This window comes from Dendrobates tinctorius, unplaced genomic scaffold (genome assembly GCF_039654945.1).
Source record: "Dendrobates tinctorius isolate UK_male_01 unplaced genomic scaffold, ASM3965494v1 ptg000030l, whole genome shotgun sequence".
Lineage (NCBI taxonomy): Eukaryota > Metazoa > Chordata > Amphibia > Anura > Dendrobatidae > Dendrobates > Dendrobates tinctorius.
In genome coordinates, this window is record NW_027361698.1 from 6,314,843 (window position 1) to 6,339,934 (window position 25,092).

Below are 25,092 nucleotides of genomic sequence, written 5' to 3' on the forward strand. Positions count from 1 at the left end.
AAGAATTTAATAATAAAGAATAAGTGTCTTAATATTGATAATAAAGCTATCGAGGTTATATGTATGATAGAATGATAGATGCATATTTGAATTATTTGAATTATATGTATTATATTATGTATGGATTGTAATCTATGGACTTGTATTTTTAAAATATATGTTGTTTTGTTATCGGCCATATATTTATAGGCACTATTAAATTTATCACTTATTTTTATAAATTTTTTTAATAATACTTTTGATTGGAATTAATTAGTATGTATTAATAGGTATTTCACTAATAATAATAGAGTTATTTGTTACTTTTGGCACATGCACTTATTACTTTAAAGTAATTATTTATTATAAGCACTATTATTTGAATATATAAAAATGGAATTTTTATTATTGGTATGTGGTAATGTATATTGTTATAATAATTTATGTCCCCCCTTTTTTGGGTAGTCACTTTTAGAAGATAGTGCGCATGCATGGTCGGCACTCCGTGTACTTCTTGCAGCGCTGCCACAATGATCCACATGGATGCACGTGTGGGTCATTCAGCGCATGTTCAGGAAGTAGGTTTATCGTGCCGGAGTGTGTCGGACTGGTGCATGCGCCGTAATGTCTTCTGTGCACTTAGATTATTTTATCACGTCGGACACTACACTGCGCACTCCCGGAAGTATGGGGTCACATGATGAGGGATTCAGCTTATTGATTGGCCGTCTGTGGATATAAAGAGAAGCCCCTAATCTAGATTTGGTACGCTCCCGGAAGAAGCTAGAGGGCGAAACGCGCGTCGGGGCGCGGGGATCTGTGCACAGGATTATTTACACCTGCATAATCCGGTCTAAGGTAATTATCAGTTTGATAGCTCTTCTACCTTGTCATTTTATGTGTCCTAAGTTTATTTTAGCTCAGGTTGTATCGGTGCTTTTCACAGCGGGGTTAGATTAATCCTCCCCGATTTTGTCGATATGAAGGCTTTATATGGTGCTGGTATTATGTCGTATCTCTATAACCTCATAGGATTTCTTATTACCCTGAATTTTTATATTTAGAGTGAGACTTATGATTGCATACTATAAAACTTAGTGGCGTCTTATAACGGCAAGGTTAGATTGATTCCTATTTAGGATTATTATAATATTGGTCTTGTTGCCTTATTCCATGAATTGTACAGGAATATTATGATTATTAACAGAAGGATTATTTATCCGTGTTCATGGTCTGTGCATTTTTCCCCGTTGGGGTATGTTATGAGTAAGGTATTATGTAGTCTGTAATTTTTATTAAAATTGGAATATTTTTGATATTCAATAAAATAATATTTTTTATATATATGGTGTGTTGGTTCGCTTCTTTTGGGGATAATTAGTGAATTCTTTTTTACCCCTAAGTGTATTATTGTATTTGAAGTGCCAAAAATTGATCTTAAGGACATTTTTAGTGTCCAGCACAGTATACAGCCCAGCATAGTATATAGCCCAGCACAGTATACACCCCACCATAGTATATAGCCCAGCATAGTGTCCAGCACAGTATACAGCCCAGCATAGTATAAACCCCAGCATAGTATAAACCCCAGCATAGTATAAAGCCCAGAATAGTATATAGCCCAGAATAGTATATAGCCCAGCACAATATACAGCCCAGCATAGTATATAGCCCAGCATAGTATACAGCCCAGCACAGTACACAGCCCAGCACAGTATACAGCCCAGCACAGTATACAGCACAGCATAGTATACAGCCCAGCACAGTATACAGCCCAGCACAGTATACAGCCCAGCATAGTATACAGCCCAGCATAGTATACAGCCCAGCATAGTATACAGCCCAGCATAGTATACAGCCCAGCATAGCATACAGTTCAGCACAATATATAGCCCAGCACAGTATACAGCCCAGCATAGTATATAGCCCAGCACAGTATACAGCCCAGCATAGTATATAGCCCAGCATAGTATATAGCCCAGCACAGTATACAGCCCAGCATAGTATACAGCCCACCATAGTATATAGCCCAGCACAGTATACAGCCCAGCATGGTATATAGCCCACCAATGCCACCATAGTATATAGCCCAGCACAGAATACAGCCCAGCATAGTATATAGCCCAGCATAGTATACAGCCCAGCACAGTATACAGCCCAGCATAGTATATAGCCCAGCACAGTATATAGCCCAGCCACATTATACAGTCCAGCATAGTATATAGCCCAGCATAGTATATAGCCCAGCATAGTATATAGCCCAGCACAGTATACAGCCGAGCACAGTATACAGCCCAGCATGGGATATAGCCGCCCGGGGGGAGCTATTGATCCAGACCCCCATCGATCTGCTTGCCGTTAGGTAGACAAAAAAAAATCGTATCACAGATTTAGTTAATCTTTAAACTTTTTTCAGAATCTTTTTTCTTTTTTTTTTATTAAATGATCACATTGTTGTAATTTCATTAGACTTCCAATAAATTAATGGTTTTAGCAAATATAAGAAACCTTGTAATGTATCTTATAGAAATCTACTTCTTTTTTGACTCATGTGCCTAAACTCATTGACTTTTAAAAACTAGTAAAATCTTCCTTGCTAAAAACAAGATGGCTACCAGTGCACAGTGGGATCAGGTTACATCTGCTTATTGAAGTCTATGGAGAGAGGAGGAGTTGGAGGGGGAGCAAAGTGAGAAAGAGGTGGATCAGATTACATCTGCCTATTGAAGTCTATGGAGAGAGGAGGAGTTGGAGGGGGGAACAAAGTCAGAAATAGGTGGGTCAGATTACATCTTTCTGTTGAAATCTATGGAGAAAGGAGGCGTTGGAGGGGAGCATAGTGAGAAAGAGGTGGGTCAGATTACATCTGCCTATTGAAGTCTATGGAGAGAGGAGGAGTTGGAGGGGGGAACAAAGTCAGAAATAGGTGGGTCAGATTACATCTTTCTGTTGAAATCTATGGAGAAAGGAGGCGTTGGAGGGGAGCATAGTGAGAAAGAGGTGGGTCAGATTACATCTGCCTATTGAAGTCTATGGAGAGAGGAGGAGTTGGAGGGGGGAACAAAGTCAGAAATAGGTGGGTCAGATTACATCTTTCTGTTGAAATCTATGGAGAAAGGAGGCGTTGGAGGGGAGCATAGTGAGAAAGAGGTGGGTCAGATCACATCTGCTTATTAAAGTCTGTTGGAGAGAGAAGTTGGAGAGGGGAGCAAAGCAGGATAGAGGCATAGAGACATTAACACATGGTGCTTTGTGTTTTTTTTTAGTTTTCACCATTCATTCACAGCTACACTGCTCAGTACTGCTATATACAGTAATGTCCTCCATGCTGCTACTTTTGAACATGTGATGCATAATGACAGCAGAGAAGAAAAGCCTCATGTCTGTGTTTGCTGTGTATAGGAGACATCACAGCAATTATTTTCCGCCCAGTAACTCGGAGCCAGCTGAAAATTAGAGATTGAGTCTGCAGAGAGGAAAACTGGTGCAAATACAGAATATAAGCGATATAATGGCCATAAATAGTGTAATTGTACACACATGGCAGCATATTCTGTGAAGACACTTGAAACGGCTTGTACTTGTAAGGCTGGTTTCACATTTGCGTTAAAACAACGCTGCGCCCTGCGTCGTTAAGCCCCGCCCCGAGCCGGCTCCCTGCCCGCCCCATCCGGGATCACCGCCTACTTTCGCATTTGCACGCATGCGATCGGCGCACCCTGTCTTTAGCATAGGGTGCGCAGATCATGCGCTGCCAGTGTGAAAGTAGCGTGCTGCGCACTTTTGACGGTGCGCCGTGCGCGCCGAAATGCAACATGCTGCATTTCGGCGCGCACGGCGCACCGTCAAAAGTGCGCAGCACGCTACTTTCACACTGGCAGCGCATGATCTGCGCACCCTATGCTAAAGATAGGGTGCGCCGATCGCATGCGTGCAAATGCGAAAGTAGGCGGTGATCCCGGATGGGGCGGGCAGGGAGCCGGCTCGGGGCGGGGCTTAACGACGCAGGGCGCAGCGTTGTTTTAACGCAAATGTGAAACCAGCCTTAGTCTTTCACAGATTGCTTTTGCTGGCAGCCACCTATTGACCGACCTGATGAAAAATTGACAGAATTATTATTTCTGTAGTTTCCCCCTAAAAAATCCCGAAAGTTACACATTATTTTATTTGTATTCCACACGCCAAAAAAAAACTTAATATTGAGGTTCTGCAACAGCTGAGAGTTTTCCCTTTCTATTGATTATAAATAATGTTTTTTTCAGTAGGAGTGGCATTATCTGATTAAAGGGAATCAGTCAGTAGAATGAACCCTCTTAAGCCGTCTATATGTGCATTTAGGTCATAGGAAACTGAATAACATGATACCTTGATATCTGTGACCTTATTCCTGAAAAATCCACATTTTTCTTAATATGTTAGAGTGGTTAACATATGTAGTTGGGACATAGATCTTGTCAAGAGTCTGACTCCCAGAGCTTATTTTAAATGAAAGGAGGAGTACCAGTGTGAGACATGTAATGAATGACAGTCTGCCCTCCTTGTCGACATGTCTCACACAAGTAACTTCCCTTTCATTTAAAATAAACTCTGGAGATCTATGTCTCAACCATAGATCTTAACAGTTTATTTACATATTAAGAAAAACGTGGCTTTCTCTGGAATAAGACATTAAATTGCTGTTAGAAAGGTATCATTTTTTCCAGCTTTCTATGTCCTTAAAGAGGACCTGTCAGCAGTTTTGGCCGATATAAGATACGGCCATCACCTTTCGGGGCTAATATACAGCATTCTATAATGCTGTATGTAAGCCCCGAACCCAACCTGGAAAAACTGGAGCCGAGGCTCTTTGATCTTTTCCAGCGCCTGGGCACTGCGGCACTTTGCTCTGCCCTCAACATGGCAGATAAGTACGCCTGCGCAGGAGCGCGATGCCGGGGAGCCTGTGTGTGTGATGCAGGGTCGCATCATCCGCAAGAAGCAAGCATGAGGACGACGATCATAAGATGGGAGGCACCTGACCAAGATCAGCGACACCCCCGGACCGCTCCACAGGTGAGTAGAATAAAACTTAAAACTTATTTTTCTTATCTTGCAGGTCGGGTTGGGGGCTTATATATAGCATTATAGAATACTGTATATCAGGCCTGAAAAGTGATGGCCGTATCTTATATCGGCCAAAACTGCTGCCAGGTTCCCTTTAAGAGCCATAGAGATGGCTTAGGAGGGTTGATCCTACTGGCAGATTCCCTTTAATTTATCATTAATTCATTATCTTTATTAACTTATTATCTTCGTGCCCCAGATATGTATATATGATGAACATGCAAAATATTTTAATTGTTCAAGTTTGGGCGTCAGACATTTCTCTAGATCCAGGCAATGCTCACCACCATTGGCTTTAAAGACCACAACAACAATGTGCAAATATTTGACTCTAGTATATCAGGAGTAAAGATCCAAGTTTTAACTGCAGCCAGTTTTTCTTTTCTTCAATTTCCGGTCTGTGGAATAAAAGATATTTTATTTGAAAAGTTTAGACTAATCACATTCCTGTTTTATTTTTTGCATTGCCCGGCCCCAGCCGCCATTTCTAAGAGTGTGAGAGGGATATGTGTTTGCACAAGCTGTAGCAAAGCAGCCCTAGTGCCAGCAGCGATGTGTGGTACTTTTAATAGTCTATTTAGGGACTTATCCTTGCTAATTGGCAGAAGGCCCAATATTCAAGGCAATAGCCTGGCTGGACAAGCAGATTTAGTCCTCTTGACCATTAATTACCTGCACTAAATCCTACTTTGATGGAGTTACACAGTTTAAAGATTTTCCTTTAGTCCTGCTCTGAAAGCCTGTACTTCAAAAGTGAATTGTGGCAAGGAATTCACAGTGAATTTTAAATCTCTTCTTAATTGGTTTACTTAAAAAAAAAAAAAAATCAATACTAAGGAAAAAAATACAGAAAGGTGGCTAACAGAAATAACTGGTGCAGATATCAGATCTTCTCTGTACATTGCATATCTTTAATGTAATGTATAAACTTCAGCAGTAGGTTAAAACTCTAATATTTCTTCATTTTTTCCAAAACAATTCTCCTGTGCAATTCTAAAGCAAACTGGTGTTAGCGGGATGTGTGCCTTGGACCTCCTGATTTCCTTACGGCCCCGTCTCCCATAGCGAGATCGCTACATGTGACACATAGTGGCGACCGCCCCCCCACTGGATATCGCTGATCGTGCTCGAATGTCCTGGGCCATTTTTTCATAGTCGGCGTCCCGCTTGCCAGCATGCATCACTGTGTTTGATGCCAACGGGCGACCTCGTTGGCGATGCAGAACTCAGGGACGCAGGCTGGAATCGTTCAGAATAGCTGCTGTGTGGCAATGCACCAGCGATCCTTACCAGGTCGTATTGTTGTTGGGATCGCTGCTGCATCGTTGAAGAGATCTGCCTGTTTGGCAGCTTACTAGCGACCATGTAGCGAAGCAGCAGCGATCCCTACCAGGTCGTATTGTTGTCAGGATCACTGGTGCGTCGCTATGTGAAACGGGGCCCTTACATAAAGAATCTGCTGTCGGTGATCAGTTTGTGGCGTCTTAGTGTATTGTGCTTCAGAAGTTTTACTATAAATATATATTAAATTTTTTTTCTTGGACAAAGTCTGTCCCATCAAAAAATCTCAGTATGCTCAACTTGCATTTGTATCCAATATTCGGATTGCGCTCGGCCATGCTTGTCAAGGAATCTGGAAAACATCATACTGCACTTGGATGACATCTGAGTGTAGTCAAATTTCCACCAACTGACAGAATGGAGAAGATGATCAGAGTAAGATTAGGATAATCGGCCCAATTCTCTCAGATTCTGAGGAGAAAAATAGTAAAATAATTTTTTTTTTTAATAAAATGATGTTGCTTCTTATAATCCATGCATCTTATTGCTTACCTGGGGTGGTGGCTGCGATGAAGCGAAGCCGCTGCTGGAGGAGGCAGGAGTGGGGTGATGCTGCAGGCCGCAGGCTGGAATGAGGGGGTGTGCAGTGCTCCGCTGCGGGTGTCCTCTGCTACCCGTGTCTCCGGCAGTGCTGCTGGGGTCTCTGGTTCGGCGGGGGGGGGGGGGGCTCTGCTGACATATCGTGAAATACTCGGAGACAACCCGAGCAACGAGTATACTCCCTCATCACTACTGAAGACGCAACAGACCATAAGATGCACCTAGGTTTTAGAGGAGGAAATAAAAAAAAATTTAAGCAAAAAACGTGGTCAATTCTGTACCTAATATCCCCTATCCTGGTATTTATGGTCCCCTCATCCCTATCCTGGTATGCATGGACTCCTCATCCCTGTCCTGGTATGCATGGCCCCCTCATCCCTATCCTGGTGTGCACCGCCCCCTCATCCCTATCCTGGTGTGCATGGCCCCCTCATCCCTATCCTGGTGTGCATGGTCCCCTCATCCCTATCCTGGTATGCATGGCCCCCTCATCCCTATCCTGGTGTGCATGGTCCCCTCATCCCTATCCTGGTATACATGGCCCCCTCATCCCTATCCTGGTGTGCATGGTCCCCTCATCCCTATCCTGGTGTGCATGGTCCCCTCATCCCTATCCTGGTGTGCATGGCCCCCTCATCCCTATCCTGGTGTGCATGGCCCCCTCATCCCTATCCTGGTGTGCACCGCCCCCTCATCCCTATCCTGGTATGCATGGACTCCTCATCCCTATCCTGGTGTGCATGGCCCCCTCATCCCTATCCTGGTGTGCACCGCCCCCTCATCCCTATCCTGGTGTGCACGGTCCCCTCATCCCTATCCTGGTATACATGGCCCCCTCATCCCTATCCTGGTGTGCATGGTCCCCTCATCCCTATCCTGGTGTGCATGGTCCCCTCATCCCTATCCTGGTGTGCATGGCCCCCTCATCCCTATCCTGGTGTGCATGGCCCCCTCATCCCTATCCTGGTGTGCACCGCCCCCTCATCCCTATCCTGGTGTGCATGGACTCCTCATCCCTATCCTGGTGTGCATGGCCCCCTCATCCCTATCCTGGTGTGCACCGCCCCCTCATCCCTATCCTGGTATGCATGGACTCCTCATCCCTATCCTGGTGTGCATGGACTCCTCATCCCTATCCTGGTGTGCACCGCCCCCTCATCCCTATCCTGGTGTGTACGGCCCCCTCATCCCCATCCTGGTATGCATGGCCGCCTCATCCCCATACTAGTATGCATGGCCGCCTCATCCCCATACTAGTATGCATGGCCCCCTCATCCCTAGCCTGGTAGGCATGGCCCATTAATCCATAGTCTGGTATGCATGGCCCCCTTATCGCTATCCTGGTATACAGGACCCCATCTTCATCCTGGTATGCATGGCCCCATCCTTATCCTGGTACGATTGGCCCACATCCTGGTATGCAGGGCCCCCATCTCCGTCCTGTTATACATGTTCCCATCCTTATCCAGTTATGATTGGCCCCCATCAGAAAAACATTAAAAAAAACAAACCATTATACTTTCCTTCCTGCTCTCCATCGCAGCATCTTGTTCCGATGCCAGCAGTTGCTTTATGCTTGTAAGCAGTGCATGGCAGGGACGTCATGCACTGCTTACAAGCCGAGGACAGTCACCAGAATACTCACTGCTCTCCACGCCGGGGCTATGTTCATGGAGAGCAATGAGTATTCATTGCTCTTTAATAGCGAGCACAGTGTTAGCCACAGCCGCCGGGGGGAGTGGAATGCAGTGAATGATCATTGCCTTAAGTAGCGGGGACACGCGAAAACTTGACCGCTGCAGGAAGCTGGCGGCTGCGGCTAACAGCGTGTCCGCGATTAAAGAGAAATTAATATTCACTGCCCTCCATGCCCATGGGTGTGGAATGCAGTGAATATTCATTTCTCTTTAGCAGCGGGCCGGGTGTAAGCCTCAGCCACCAGCTCCTGCCTCCTGTGACCCTCTGCTCCGCCGCTCCTCCACCTCTCCACCACAGCAGGTACATCCGGACTGTAAGATGCACCCCCCATTTTCCTCCACATTTTTGGAGTAAAAAAGTGTGTCTTATTGTCCAAAAAACACGGTAACTTCTAATAAACGTATACAGTTTTTACATGCTTGTCTACCGAGTTGCGCGATACTTCTCTGATTCGAGACGTACTTGTCAAGTTTAGAGAAAAGTTGAGGTTGAACACGTGTAGAATAGAGAAATTACTTGGATTGTAACTTTTTAAAAGGCCTCATGAATACTCCAGGGCTGTGTTTTGGAAGCAGTGCGTGGGGCTTCTATGGACATCCTATATTCCACTGGGTGCCATATGCGAACACCCACTTATTAAGGGATGTTATGGAGGAATATTGAAATCTTGTCGACTCTTATGTACCTTTTTATAAGCGGATAATTTGTATTAGTGATAACTTAAGACTATTTAACTGTGGATAAGATTGTGTCTTCCAAAAATACCGGAGCTTTTGGTCACTTTTCTACAATTTCCAGTTGAGATCTAATCTAAACTGATTATGTTATGAAGAATTTTCCATTTATTTTTATTTCAATGTCTTTTATAATACAAATCGATATTTGCATTCATCTAGATCTAAGTAGATGTTCTTTTCCTTCTCTCCAGGAGCACATGGTGCTGTGTAGATTTGCGGATCAGACAGCTGTCCAGCTTCCTCCGGAGCGGAGGCTGATAGGTATGCATGGGCTATGCCGCTTACTTGTAGTATGCACGCTCTCTTTTTTGAGAATGCAGAAAGAAAACATTCTGGCTATTTAAATAATCATATGCATCCTAAATAAAAGCTCAGCAAATGAGTGTGTGAGGTTTGCATTTCAATTACTAGTTAGAATGACCAGTGATGGTCTTGCGTTACAGCTTCACATGCATGACAAGAGAGGAAACCGGGTTTATGAGACACTGCCACCAAGATTTAGGAGGACCAAGAAGCCACAGTCACCTTAGATGTGCCTATCTGTCACTTTCAGAACTGCAAGGAAAAGATAATCATTACTGGGGGGGGGGATATCTCTGTCTAATGAAGACCACTGTACAGCACCAGAAACGAGTGCCTGAAGGTCCATGATTGCGGTGGTACAATTCACCCAATGACCCAAGTGTTCAGTGTTTTGCCGTTATTATAGCCTTTTGAGACTATGGTAATCTAGAAGGAAGTCTATATGTTATACACAGCTTCATATCTTCTTTTGCAGGGAAGAACTGCATGGGTTTGGTAGACCTGGATCGTGCATGGGCTTCTGAACGACATGACTACAAAACCAAGGTTTTCTCAATGGAACCAGAGAGTTGCTCACCAAAAAATAATGTGATTGTTGGCTGCCCAAATTAAATTACCGTAATATTATTTTTTTAAATTCCTATGCTGTTATGTTGAGACTAGGTTTTTATAAATATATCCTGTTTTAAGTCATTGTTTTAATAAAATTATGAAATACTTTTATTTTTTATAGCTTAGTGAATATAAATTGATGTTAATGACATTCATAATTATAGGGGTTTCTTTCATGTTTTTACAAACTTTTGAAGGCAATCTGTCTGCAGGTTTTTGCTATGTAATCTGAGATCACTGTAATGTAGGAGCTGAGACCCTGATTCCAGGTATGTGTTACTTACTGAGTTGGGTTTTGCTATTTCAATACAATCAGTGTTTTATCAGCAGGCAATAATTGCTACAGGACAAGCTGCCTCCTGGTCCAACCACACCCCCAGCACTGATTAGCAGCTCCCTGTCACTATACAATGTACACATAAAGCTGCGATTATGGGGGGTTATATACATTTAATTCAGTAGTATAAATCACATGTACTCTTTGGGGATCTTGGTGTAGATTGTGCATTGCTGCTTTGGTGTTTCTATGGCTTCCAAAGGTCTAGTTTAATTTTACCAGATAGTTCAAACATAACTAGGAAGCCCCCAATGGCTATTTATTTGGCTATACAATATATTCTATGTGTTACCGAGTAGTCAATAACCAGCAGCTATTGATGAGTTTCATAGATCTGGAGCTCAGCTAGACTCCGAATATGGCTTCTTACAATGCCGCACTTCCCAAAATATGATCTTGTTGTATATTTTACCTTATGCGAACCCTAGATAGATCTCTTTTTGCACAGTCCCATCACTAATTAAGATATATCCCTAGAACATCATTAATAATCTCTGGCTATTAGCAATATTGTGAAGTAAGATATTTGGCCTCCTCTCGCCTCTGCCTTAGGACAGTATCCACACCCACAATCTGTATTTCGTGACATAGCCTAAAGCTAGATATTATGCACAGCCTGTCAGCTTGCCAAATCTCCTGCATATAAATCAAGAGTTATTATGCTATGCATATGAGAATATTGTACAAATCCATTGCTCCAGGCACTCTGGGTTTATTATTAATACTTGAAGTTAATAATTAGATTCTGCATCATCATAAATAAGAATTAGTCGGTTTGAGCACGAGTTAAAAAAAAATGTATATTCTTAACACATACTAAAGTTTTCATCCTCACTCCCATAACTTTGGGTCCACTGCACACAGATAATGAAGCTTCTGTTACACCTATTTCTAAGACCTCCGTGGCCGCACTCATCCTCAGGAGTGGCGAACGTGCCTGCAGTGTGCAGGTTCTTTCTGATCCTTAAGAACCCCATACATAAAATGACATGGTTAAACAGTCATTGGCACAGCCAGTCCTCCTCATCGAGTGAAAAAACACGGCCAATCGAGTTTTTGAATGATAGCAAACGTTCATCATTCAGACAATTGTTTGTTTATGAAAATAATCCACTTTTTTATTGTGTGTGGGGCAATTACTACCTAAGTATCTCGTCAAAGTATACCAGAGATAATGAACAGCAACTCTGGCTTTGTCATGTAAGTATTATATAATATTATATATCATATTATATAGTATTCATTTCATATTACATATCACTTTGTGATATCAGTATTTATTATGTAATCAGGGTTTAACACATGACCATCAAAAGCAACGTTTCGGATAATTATACCCTTATTCAAGCTAGGTAAAGGCTACCTGGATATGTTAGTGAGCTGCAAAAGAGAGCCAGTGAATAGATGAATGAAATACATATAACCTTTAACTACAGTTATGATAATCAACCAGGCAGTCCACACGCTACTCTGCACTGACATTCGATATCGTCAGTGCAGCTTGCAGAAGATCTTGCAGCTGTGGGGGTGGGAAGCCAGCTGTCAGACACAGCCAGACTCCCCATAGAGAAGAAAACCATGGTTTATCCTGTTCCTTCCTGTTCAGTCAGGGAAAACTGTACTTATGCTGACTCAGTGCCCAGGGAATGTAACAAAACCACTATAACAATAGTGTCCAAAAGCACATGCTCCATCTCCAAAAACCTAGACAACTAATGAGATGGGATATTTGAAAGGGGGGTGCATGGCAGATAATTTGTTCATATTTGTCAATGCATTTTACTTTACAAATAGCAAGATATGAGCCATTTTTATGATTATGGGAATACCCCATAGCCATATGCCATCATAGGCAGACATATCAATCTAAAGGCTCATTCAGGTATCCGTGCAAATCTGTTCAAGATTGAACCACAATGCACGGACCAGCCACGACTTTCCTGACCCGAGTGCGACAACCTCACAGAAATACATGAAGCTTTCCTGCTTGGGTCAGGAGAACCTCATGCATTGTGGTCTGTTGTCGGACTGATGTGGACAGACATCTGAATGAGCCTTTAGGCTGCATTCACACATTCATGTGAAATGTCTGTTTTCTGTGGGGGGTTTTATCAGACTGCACATGGACAGATTGAATATATTTTTCAAATAATGACATCTGTTCAAATGATGAATCCGAGACTAAGATCTATGAAACTCAGAGCGTATCTTATTTGACCCGATTTTGAGGCTCTGCATAGGACACACTCATTGTGTCGGAGTGCTGCCCGATCAGACAGCACACTGACACTTAACACGGATGTGTGCATGCAGCCCAAAAGCTGGCTTCACAAGAGCAAATAACAGCTGAAATCCCAGCCTGACCCAAACTAAAGCCATCATAGATCTCAGTGAAACATGGTGGAGAATTGACTAAAAATACTCTTAAAGTTATCGTGAAACAGAAGAGATGCAAGACTGTTTCTAATTCCGGAGAAGTATTAAGTGAACAGAAATGACAAATCATGTGTGTATTTAGTTGAAAACCAGAGCTCGTCTATAAATGGAGAATGTATTGGTAAGGAAGTGATAAGAAATGTGTTGGTGCCTTGATGTCTGTCCCACCTTTTCTGAAATGTCTGTTCATCTTTTCTTTTCAAGTCCTATAGGATCATTTTGAGTTTGTACCTACAATGGAGCATGTAAAGGACGCCTTCATGTGTCATCGTGAAAATATGTTTTATTAAGGGAAACGCCAAATGGTTCGCTGAAGATGATACTTTTTATAGCTTCGCTGTGTTTTAGCTGAAAGCTTTCCAGACAATTTAGGCCTTTCCTCAGGCCTTGTCATATTTTGCATTCCTCTGATAGGCACAGACTGTATTTCTTTCTGAAGTATTTATTGCCCTGCCTGACAAGAATTTTACGAGAATATTTGTCTCTACGGATATTGTTCAGCATGTAGTCATTCTGTATCCAGTCACCTGTCCTACAAGAGTTCAACATTCTCACTTTAATAATCCAAGACCATCGCTGCCAGGAGTCATTTTTGAAGACAGCTGATTCTGCTGACAAATGATGTAAGTGGAAGGTCACGGCTTCTTATGAACCAGTTACCACATTTTGCTTTACTTTTGTCCTTACAAGATTGAAGATTCACATCAGCTTCAGTCTGTCTCCTTGTGTTCTAGCAGATTTGACCCATTTAATGATTAATTAAAACTGACACATTTTCCCAGGCTAATTATACAGACCCCAAGATTTTCAGCTCATTTCCCATAGGTTTTTCTCCAAAAATAACTTATCTGTGAAAGGGGTTTTCTGGCCTTAGGCCACAAGTCTACAGTCACACTATGTCCTCACATTGCGCACACTCTGAAGATTCATCAGCGCCAGGATCGGGCAGTCATATGATCGCAAGTATCCGATTTGCATACTTCCAGCCACATTTCTAGACTTCTCCAGCCTTGCTTTATACACTTGCATAGAGTGAGGCCATGCCCATCTAGTCGGCACATGACGGCACATGTGCAAATCACATACTTGCAGTCAAGTGGATGCTGCTCCCAGTGCCCGCACCAGAGAATCCGCACAGTGCGCACAATGTGCGGATTCACAAGTCTGCAGTCGCACAGAGTTACTGTAGACTTGTTTCTAAGACCGGAGAACCCTTTTAAAGCCCAAATGTTTTGTGAGTGTAAAACTCAACCATCATTCCATTCATTGTATAAAGGGAACTTAAACCGTTATTTTTAATTATACTTCCTGGAAACATAGGGCACGATTCATCAAAGCTTTTACGCCCCAAATTCTGGCATAAAAAGCTTTGAAAAGTGGCAAAGTTTTGTCACAACCTGAGGTTGCACTAAAATTTTTCAACTTTTGGCATTATTACACCATTTTTGGCCAGCTCTTACAAAGTCTGTGTAGCTCAGGCGGGATGGAGCATGGCAACCCCTGCTAGTCAAATTCATGATGAGCTGTAGAATTTGATACACCACACCTCACGCTAGTCCCCAACTAGAGTAAGATTTGTGGTCACACGCCACTTGTCAGAAGCTACTGATTCATTAAAGAAGAGTTAACCTCTTAATGAATCAGGAGCGTCTGACTCCAGCATGTCTCCTTGTCAATGTCGGCGTGAAAAACTAGTTGTGATGCATCATTGCAATAGATGATCACATCCGGGACTGAAAACCTAAGCTACTTGTGTCATGGCCATTATTCACATGTACCCCAAGTCTGCGTGGTAAATATTAATAGCAGGCAGTTCCTGTAGCCATTCACTATGCGGGCAAGCACACCGCGTTGCACATGGAGCCAGTCTCATCTGCAGTTTGCTTTTGTCTGATTTTAAGCTTATGCCAATTACAGGTTCTTAGGGACCCAAGCAGGGGTCTATGGTGGATCGTCTCTGAATCCCTCTATCATGCAGCGCTCCATTTAGGCCTGTAGTAAGCACAAGGCATAACACTCCTAACCCTTTATGGTAAGTGCACATCGGGCAGTTATGCAGCAGGTTTTCTGGACCAGCTTATTACAGTACAGCATTGTAGCTGAGATTTTACTAAGTCTCAAGCACATAATGGCTTTGACTTGTCAAGACTGGCATTTTTCACACTGGCATTAATGAGAGGCATGCGGGAGTCCGAGGCGCTTGATTCATTAAGAGGCGCACTCATCAAGTGTTTTACACCAGATTTGGGTTGAAAACATTTTGATGTATCAGTGTCAGTGTGAAAAAGTGCAGCATAAACTTGCTGTGTGGATTTGTAATCCTCATCTTGTCCGTTTACGCTGTAGGATTTCATGTGCGTTGCATCGCCACAGATTTTTCACTGTTTAAATTCAACAGCAAATTAGTCTGGGGTGGATTTACCATTTATGCCAATGTCACGGGTAAATAGAAAAAAGGCTAATAGAAACTTCCAGTCTCATTTTAAAGATCGTTTTTTTTCCGACCAGTCATTTTTAATTAAAAAAAAGTCAAATAAAATATTTATTTTTTCTTGTCATTAGAAACACTGAAATGATAACTCCTCTGCTAGAAAAATGTAGTGGAGGGGGACAGGGGTTTTCAAAATCCATACAACCACTGTTTATGACTTGCCAGTTTAGATATTCTACAAACTATGTGAACCACTTACATGGATCAGATTTAACGGGCACAAGACAATTTGAAAAAGAGCTGTAGTACCCACTTACTAAGTTCTGTGCACTAATGCCATTCTTAGTACAACCCATATCCCTATGAAATGTAAACTTTTTTAAGTAGAAGGAATACAGTACTTATTTTGCAGACAATTAATAACTAAAACATCTGGAAAGTCTCCTACTCACTAATATAATCAGTATGAGCAGTCCTGAGAAATAAGTAGTGGATCCTAAATGATTCCTGTAATGTAAAGTAACAGAGATGGTACTCACCCTGCCAAATTAAATCTAAGAGCCCCATCAAATGTGACATTTTTACAGAATGTATCAGCTCTTTGGGCTGTCACATTAAATAGGTTGTCAATATGCAGGCATTACCTTCATAGATTGTATTTCCCATCTGAATTGAGATAATAGGAATAATGATTGTAATGATGGACCACCATACTCTATAGCCATTTTCCTCGTAGCACCCTGTTTGGGAAATATAATATTCAGAATATAAAATTATGATAAGTCTGTCATTCACATGAATAACTCTGCACAAAGAGCCATAAATTCTGTCAGGTCTTATTACAGGTCAAGAGGCTAACAGAGCCAAGGGGAGTATTGCTGGGAATATAGAGGGTGTCATTCCTTCAATGGATGGGCTGATGGTCCAATATACCCAAGCAAAACATCCCCCCCATTTACAATAGGAAGGCAGGATGGAAGAAAACAAGTTACTTGATATATATGTACATGCCTCCTTGGTAGCTCACGGACATGTTACAGACGTGTGATCTCACTATTAAAATATAGAGCCAGAAAACGAATGCAGCTCACCAGTTAGGGTGAAAAAATGTGACTATATCAGGCTCACAATCCTGAGCCGAAACGTCGCCATTTTGGTCACTTAAATAGCCACATTTTTCACCATAACTGGTGTGCTGCCTTCGTTTAGTCATTGCCTTGGAGGCACAGCACCCAGGAACTCTATCTGCCTGTGCTGCTTTTCATTTTCTTTATTAAAATATAGGCTATTCTGGAGCTTTGAGCCCAAGACTAGGCATATAAAAAGATGGAAAGATGTTCTCATGTTGGGGTCAGCCAACTATAGGTGAAAATGTTTAGGTATTTTTGTTATTTCCCCTTTCTTATTTTATCCTGATGCCTTATTTTTAATTTTAATTTTTTTTTTATAAGTATTATACTTTTTATATTAACGCTTAAAACTTTAATAAGCTTGTTGCTTGTATGCTCTAAAGAAGCCTTTCAGCGAGTGTGTGGCCTTTTAACTGTTTGCCAGCAGTGTATATTTTGGGGACAGTCACTCAATTTGATCAGTGGCGGCAGCGTATTGTGTATCTGGGGTGTATTGACTTTGTTGGGATGTGATTTTTGCTCCTTTAAGGAAAACAAAGAATGCAAAAACTTAGTTAACCAATAAATATAAGCATGTAGTTTACTAGTTTTAAAAATACATGTCATCCTTACTCTCTGTTTCAACTAATAAAGATCATGGTACAATGGATATCGGCTTTATCCCTTTTTTGACTACACCTTTTTTTTAATTCTACAGCTATGATCATGTAAGGAATGGTGCAGAATTCTTCTCCATACACATCCTCCGCTCTCTGTCCCTGCTGTATCCCTAGATATCTTGGTCTCAAGCTAATGTGGATAATGAATACCGTTTATGACTTTTGTTTTTTATTACATTTGCTTACGGTCAAGCTTCATCCAAGTACAAGGGTTTTGTGTATTAGATTCCTGGAATTTATGGTTGTTCCACAGAACATGCTCCGTTTTCGATTTTTGCAGAGTGGTTGCTATGCTGGTGCTTTTCAGAAAGAAATGTGGGGGAGTCATTTGTTTTCCTTTTACATTTTTTACTCCTCTGTCCAAGTGCAATCAAATCATTTACAATTGCTTTGAAGATTGAGTTTGGCTCCACATCAAGAACATATAGCTGTCTCCTCAAAGGACATACATTTTACAGACAGCAAAAACCTGTTTTGAATCCTGATTTTTATCCACCACTTTTGGAAAACATTCTGCGCATTTATTTTTGGTAGAGCAAATGGGTAATGTTTTTCTTTAAGTTATACAGGCTTCCTGTAAAGATAATGGGAGATGATAAAAAGAAACCCGCATAGGAAAAGTGGAGTTACAATGGCCACTTCTTTTTATTTGTAAAACATTTCCAAGAAGTGCAGCACAGCATCATCAAGAAGACACTTATCCACCACTTGTATATACCAAATGTCAGAACCTCGATAATTGCAATGATTTTAGACACTTTATGGTAATCTAAGATTTCTTCAGTAGAACCCACTGTTTTTTTTAATTTTTTTGTTTGTATGTATATTATATTTCTAAAATCTGAAATATTGCACTTTTCATGGCCAGGGCTTACAATAAGCTGATAGTCTCATTGATGCATTTGTGAAATTAGTTATTTTTTCCACTAAGGATATATGAAAGGCAAAAAAGAAATATTTCGGTATACAGTTGTAATTAATAAAAAAAAGTGCATTTCGGTATACAGTTGTAATTAATAAAAAAAAAGTGCACCCATTAGCTCTCCTGATGTGACATTTTAATAAGTGCTTATATACTTCAAGAAATAGCAATGCTAATACGTCTTTTTAGACCTCTGCATTGTGCTGTTCCTGTTATTCATGGAGAATACATGTATTTGCAAAAGTATAAATGATGGAAGTGGAGACCAGTCTATTTTTAAGCCCTTCCTGATGTAGTATGTGTACAGTTTGTAAATGGATCATGCTATATTGGTCAAAGACGTAGCTAGGGGTTCAGCAATAATGGTGGAAGACAGAAATTACCGCCATATGGTGACCATATAGTGGAAGATATACAAGTGATTACAGTACAGTTATATATATCGGCTTACAGCTGACGTTCTGTTTGATGGAGCAGTTCACTTTTCCCATCTTTTCCATCTGACCCAGACAGAGATGACAACTTCTCCAGCCAGGAATCATCTCCAGAGATTGCAACAAAGACATATCTGACTTCTCACATTTCCAGCCCCGTCCCCATCTATTGCCAACCTGCTCACATGCCTCATCCCAATGATAACCCAATAGTGAGCCATTACTGCACCAGCTGTTTGGCACAATAACAGCGCTTTTCTTAGTGCCTCACATAATAATGATCACCTCTGTGCCCCTTGCATAGTAATAATGCCTCCATTGTGCCCTTTGGATGGTAAAATTGCTCACTAGAAAACATTAATGCCCTAGAAAACAGTGTCCACATTTTGCCCCTCTGAGTGCCCAATAATAATTCTTAAAGGGAACCTGTCCCCAGGTTTGTCCCACATGAGATACGGCCACCACCTTTCAGCTCTAATTTACAGCATTCTAATATGTGGTGTACCTGCCCCCCAATTTGGCATGCAACAAAAATAAACTCGCCTACTGGGTAGTCGGGTCCAATGGTTGTTGCTGGTTTTGGTCTGGCGCCTCCCTTGTTCTTGCAGTGCAGTCCTCTTTCTTGCTTTGTGTGGATGATGCATCTCTACGTCATTCACACAGTCTCACCGGAATTGCGCTCCTGTGCAGGCATATTTCTCTTCCCAGACTAGAGCACAGTAAAGTACTGCAGTGCGCATGCACCAGGGCTCTTTGACATTTCCCTATGCATGTGCACTGCAGTACTTTGCTCTGCCCTTGTCAGGGCAGAGAAGTACACTGGTGCAGGAGCACGATTCTCCTCACCTCTCAAAAGAAATGCAGAAAATTCTGCACTCCTCCTTTCTGAGCCCTACAGTGTGCCTAAACCAAATTTAGCGTTCACATGTTTGGCATTTCTGTAGCGATGAGAGCCCGCTGAATTTACTGGTATATATCTCCAAAAGCACGAGTTGGGCATAATGTCCTGGGCACTACAACATACTGGGCACTACAATAGCAGATTTTAAATTGTCAGTCAGCAGCATCCACTGCTGCTTTTTTCTGGAGAACACGTATGGAGTCAAATCATCACTAGACTAGTAGATAAATTCCCAAAAGGGTTATAATTTTCAAAATGGGGTCACTTGAGGGGGATATTCTTCTCTACTGGCACTTAGGAGCTCTGTATATGGAGCCTTCAAACTATTCTAGAAAAATCTGCGTTCCAACCCTCAGGTCTCGCAGTGTGGCTAAGCTGTACTGTACACAGTACTGAGTCATTTCAACGTTCCGCAGAAATTGTGTAACAAATTTTGGTGACATTTTTACCCAGTTCCCAGGATAAAAATGCAAAATATGGGGTTAAACTACAATTTTTGTGGTAAAAAACGAATTATTTTTTCTTCACTGCCCAATGGTATAAAATCCTGTGACACACCCTTGGTCTCAATATGATGACTGCAGCCTTAGATGGAGATGAATTCATTGAGAAGAGTAGTTTGTAAAATGGTGTCTCTTATGGGGGGTTCTGCTGTTCTGGCACCTCAGGGGCTCTTCCAGTCTGTCATAGGAAAAAATTAGATGGAAAAAGACCACACAATAGGGTTTTATCCAAGGGAGATAAGGGTGTTAAGGTTTTGCTAATCTGATTTAGTGGTTTATTCACAACATTTCTATCACTTATAAATCCAGCTGCTGCAGGTCCAATGAGTCATAAGACCGAGAAAAAACTGATAAGGAGAACTGAGAATATTCTGTGCTGCTGGTATTTCATATAATAGATCCAAGTTCAGACGGAAAGTATACATATGAGTGAAGATTGTCTGCAAATTCTCCTTATCTCTGTCCAGTGGATCATGGTACCCACCAACCATAACAGTAAAATCTGCACTAAATTCCGGTGCTCCCTCCTTTTGAGTTTTGCATGGTGGCTCAAAAGTAGTTCCCGATTACATGTAGGCTATTAGCGCACTCAGGAGAAATTGCACAAGAAACTGAGAGGTCCATTTTTTTCCTATTACCCCTTATGAAAAAAAATGGGGCTAAAGCAACATTTTGGCCGTAAAAATGTAATTATTCCTTCTTCACCTATCAATGGTATACATTTCTGGGAGGCACATGTGGTGTCAAAATGCTTACTGCACCCCTTGAAGAATTCATTGAGAGGTGTGGTTTGTAAAATTATGTTAAATTTGGGGAGTTTCTGATGTTCTAGCACCTCTGGGGGTCTGCCTTTGTGACATGGCATTCGCACACCATAACAGTAAAGCCTGAACTCCAAACTTCTTCCATTCTGAGCTTTGCACAGTGCCTCAAAAGTAGTTTTCGCCTTAATATGGGGTATCTGTGTGCCCAGGAGAAATGGCAAAACAAATTATATAGTCCATTTTGCTTCTGTTAGCCTTGGGAAAATTAACAATGTGGGGCAAAACCAACATTTTTGCAGAACAAATTATTTTTTTCATTTTCACAGTGATTTTTACTTTTCACTGCTCAACATTGTAAACTTCTGTGAAGCACTTGGGGGTTCCAAGTGCTCACCACACATGTCGATAAATTCCTTGAGGGGTGTAGTGTTCAAAATGGCATCACTTGTGGGGAATTTCCACTGTTTAGTCAAATCAGGGTCTCTCCAATCCCGACATGGCGTCCGTTAACAATTCCAGCCAATTCTGAATTCAGAAAGTCAAAGGGCACTACTTCCAAGCCCTGCCATGTGCCCAAACAGTAGTTTTCCCCACATCTGGGATATCGGTGTAGTCAGGAAAAAAATCGCACAACAAATTGTATGATGCATTTTTTCCTGTTACCTTTTGTGAAAATGAAAAATTTGGGGCTAAATGTACTTTTTTGTGGGAAAAATTTGACCTTTTATTTTCATGGCCCTACGTTATAAACTTCTGTGAAGCACCTGGGGGTTCAAGGTACTCAGCACATTTAGATACATTCCTTCCTCCACTACTTAAGCACTTCAAGGGCTCTCCAAATGCGACGAGTCATCCGCTCTCGATTCCAACCATTTCCGAGCACTGTCATGTGTCCAAATAGTAGTTTTCCCTCATATAAGGGATTTTGGCCTTATCAGGAGAAATTGCACAACAAATCTTAGTGTCCATATTCTCCTGCTACCTTTGTAAAATCAAAAATTGTGAGACTAAATTAACATTTTTGTGGAAAAAAAAGTAAAATGTTAAAATTTTCCTTCCATATTGCACGCATTGTATGAAGCACCTGATGGGTTAATAAAACTCTTGAATGTAATTTTGAACACCTTAATGGGTTTAGTTTTTAGAATGGTGTCACTTTGGGGTATTTTCCATCATATAAGCTCCCTAAAGTCACTTCAAATGTGATGTGGTCCCTAAAAAATGATTTTCTAAATTTTGGAAAAATGAGAAATTGATGATCAACATTTAACCCCTTCACCCCCAAGTGTGGTTTGCACGTTCATGACCGGGCCAATTTTGACAATTCTGACCACTGTCCATTTATGAGGTCATAACTCTGGAACGCTTCCATGGATCCCGGTGATTCTGACATTATTTTCTCGTGACATATTGTACTTCATAATAGTGGTAAAATTTCATTCAAATAACTTGCGTTTATTTGTGAAAAAAACGGAAATTTGGCGAAAATTTCACAATTTTCCAACTTTGAATTTTTATGCCCTTAAATCACAGAGATACGGCACACAAAAAACTTAATAAATAACATTTCCCACATGTTTACTTTACATCAGCACAATTTTGGAACCAAAATTTTTTTTAGTTAGGAAGTTATAAGGGTTAAAAATTGACCAGCGATTTCTCATTTTTGCAACACCATTTTATTTTTACGGACCACATCACATTTGAAGCCACTTTGAGGTGTCTATATGATAGAAAATACCCAAAAGTGACACCATTCTAAAAACTGCACCCCTCAAGGTGCTCAAAACCACATTCAAGAAGTTTATTAACCCTTTAGGTGCGTCACAGGAATTTTTTTGAATATTTAAAAAAAAATGAACATCTAACTTTTTTTCACAAAAAAAATACTTCAGGTTCAATTTTTTTTATTTTACCAATGGTAACAGGAGAAATTGGACTGCAAAAGTTATTGTACAATTTGTCCTGAGTACGCTAATACCTGATATGTGGGGGGGAACGACTATTTCGGCGCATGGCAGAGCTCAGAATGGAAGGAGCGCCATTTGACTTTTTCAATGCAAAATTGTCTGGAATTCAGATCGGACGCCATGTCATGTTTGGAGAGCCCCTGATGTACCTAAACAGTGGAAACCCCCTACAAGCCCCAATTTTTTATTTTCCTAAGGGTAACAGGAGAAATTGGACCCCAAAAGTTGTGTTGCAATTTGTCCTGAGTAGGCTGATACCCTACATGTGGGGGTAAAACACTGGGTGCATGGCAGAGCTTGGAAGGGAAGGAGCACCATTTGACTTTTTCAACTCAGAATTGGCTGGAATTGAGATCAGACGCCATGTTGCATTTGGAGAGCCCCTGATGTGCCCAAACAGTGGAAACCCCCAATTCTAACTCCAACCCGAACCCCAACACACCCCTAACCCTAATCTCAGCCCTAACCCTAGCACTAACTCTAGCCCTGGACCATACATTTTCTTTTAAGTTTATTATTTTTCCCTTACTAAGGGGGTGATAACGGGGGGTTTGATTTACTATTTATGGCGGTTTTTATGTTTGGCAGCTGTCGCACGCTAAAAGACGCTTTTTATTGTAAAAATAGTTTTTGCATCACCACATATTGAGAGCTATAATTTTTCCATATTTTGACCCACCGAGTCATGTGAGGTGTTATTTTTTGCGGGACGAGTTGACGTTTTTATTGGTACCATTTTCGGGCACGTGACATTTTTTGATCGCTTTTTATTCCGATTTTTGGGACGCAGAATGAACAAAAACCAGCGTTTCATGAATTTCTTTTGGGGGGGTGCGTTTACACCGTTCCGCGTGCGGTAAAATTGATAAAGCGGTTTTATTCTTTGGGTCAGTACGGTTACAGCGATACCTCATTTAGGTCATTTTTTTATGTTTTGGTGGTTTTATGCAATGAAAACTATTTTATATAAAAAATAATTATTTTTGCATCGCTTTATTCTGCGAGCTATAACTTTTTTATTTTTTCGCTGATGATGCTGTATGGAGGCTCGTTTTTTGCGGGACAAGATGACGTTTTCAGCGGTATCATGGATATTTATATGCGTCTTTTTGATCGCGCGTTATTACACTTTTTGTTTGGCAGTATGATAAATCATTATTTTTTGCTTCGTTTTTTATTTTTAATTTTTTAAGGGGTTCGCTAAAGGGGTTAACTAATGGGACAATTTTATAGGGCAGGTCATTACGGACGCGGCGATACCTAATATGTGTACTTTTATTGTTTTTGGGTTTTTTTTATTTCCAAAAAATGGATTTATTGGGGGAATATTTTTTTTTTTTTCTAATTTATTTGTCGATTTTTTTTTAAATTATTTTAACACTTTTTTTTTATTTTTTTCTAACTTTATTACATAGTCCCAGGTGGGACTTCACTGTCCTGTGACATCGCTGATCTGTCACATCACAGATCACTGTGACAGATCAGCAATCTGTCACAGGCACTACTGCAGACTTCCTCATGCCTGCGCTTTGCAGGCACTGAGGAAGCCAGCTCCCTGCAGGCCCCCGAAGGCCCCCGTCGCCATCTTGGATTCGGGGGCCTGTAGGGAAAGAGCCCCCCGCAGCAGCGCTGCACATTGCGCTGCCGTGGGGGGCTCAGGGAAGCACGGAGGGAGCCCCCTCCCTGCCGATGCTTCCCTTTAACCCCCGGTACACCGCGATCATGTTTGATCGCGGTGTGCAAGGGGTTAACGTGTCGGGGGAAGTCCGTGACCGCCCCTGACACATTGTGCCGGGTGTCAGCTGTGATAATCAGCTGACACCCGGCCGCGATCAGCGGCGCTCGCCACGTGGGCACCGCTGATCGCGCTAGACGTACTATCCCGTCCATGGGCATAGGGGCCCGGGTCCCATGGACGGGATAATATGTCTGATGTCAGAAAGGGGATAACCTTTCTAACTTCCTAACAAAAAAAATGTTTAAAAAGTAATGCAGATGTAAAGTAGACGTGGGAAATATTATTCATTAACTATTTTGTGAGACATAACTCTCTGGTAGGACATAAGAATTAAAATTTTCACCTAATTTCTGATATTTTGACAAATAATGTAACTATGTATAAAAGGACTTTGATTAGGGAACATGATAGGTTGCTCTAAACAGATGTGTTTTTAGGGAGCGCCTAAAACTGTTTAAGTTGCTTTTAGTACTAATTTTGTGGGGTAGAGCTTTCCAGAGTATTGGCACAACTTTGTAGAAGTCTTGGAGCCAAGAGTGGGAGGTACGGATTAG

General features: G+C 41.5%; 1 protein-coding gene across 6 annotated transcripts in view; it reads left to right on the forward strand.

Moving 5' to 3' along the window:
• Positions 1–10,424, forward strand: part of GSTCD (glutathione S-transferase C-terminal domain containing) — a 196,373-nt gene extending 185,949 nt beyond the window's left edge. For all 6 annotated transcript variants that reach the window (XM_073571819.1, XM_073571814.1, XM_073571815.1 and 3 more), the window contains 2 exons: positions 9,590–9,659; positions 10,177–10,424. In XM_073571819.1, the coding sequence (XP_073427920.1) occupies positions 9,590–9,659; positions 10,177–10,313 (207 nt within the window). In that variant the 3' untranslated portion in view covers positions 10,314–10,424. The remainder of the gene's footprint in view (positions 1–9,589; positions 9,660–10,176) is intronic.
• The last annotated feature ends 14,668 nt before the right edge of the window (positions 10,425–25,092 follow it).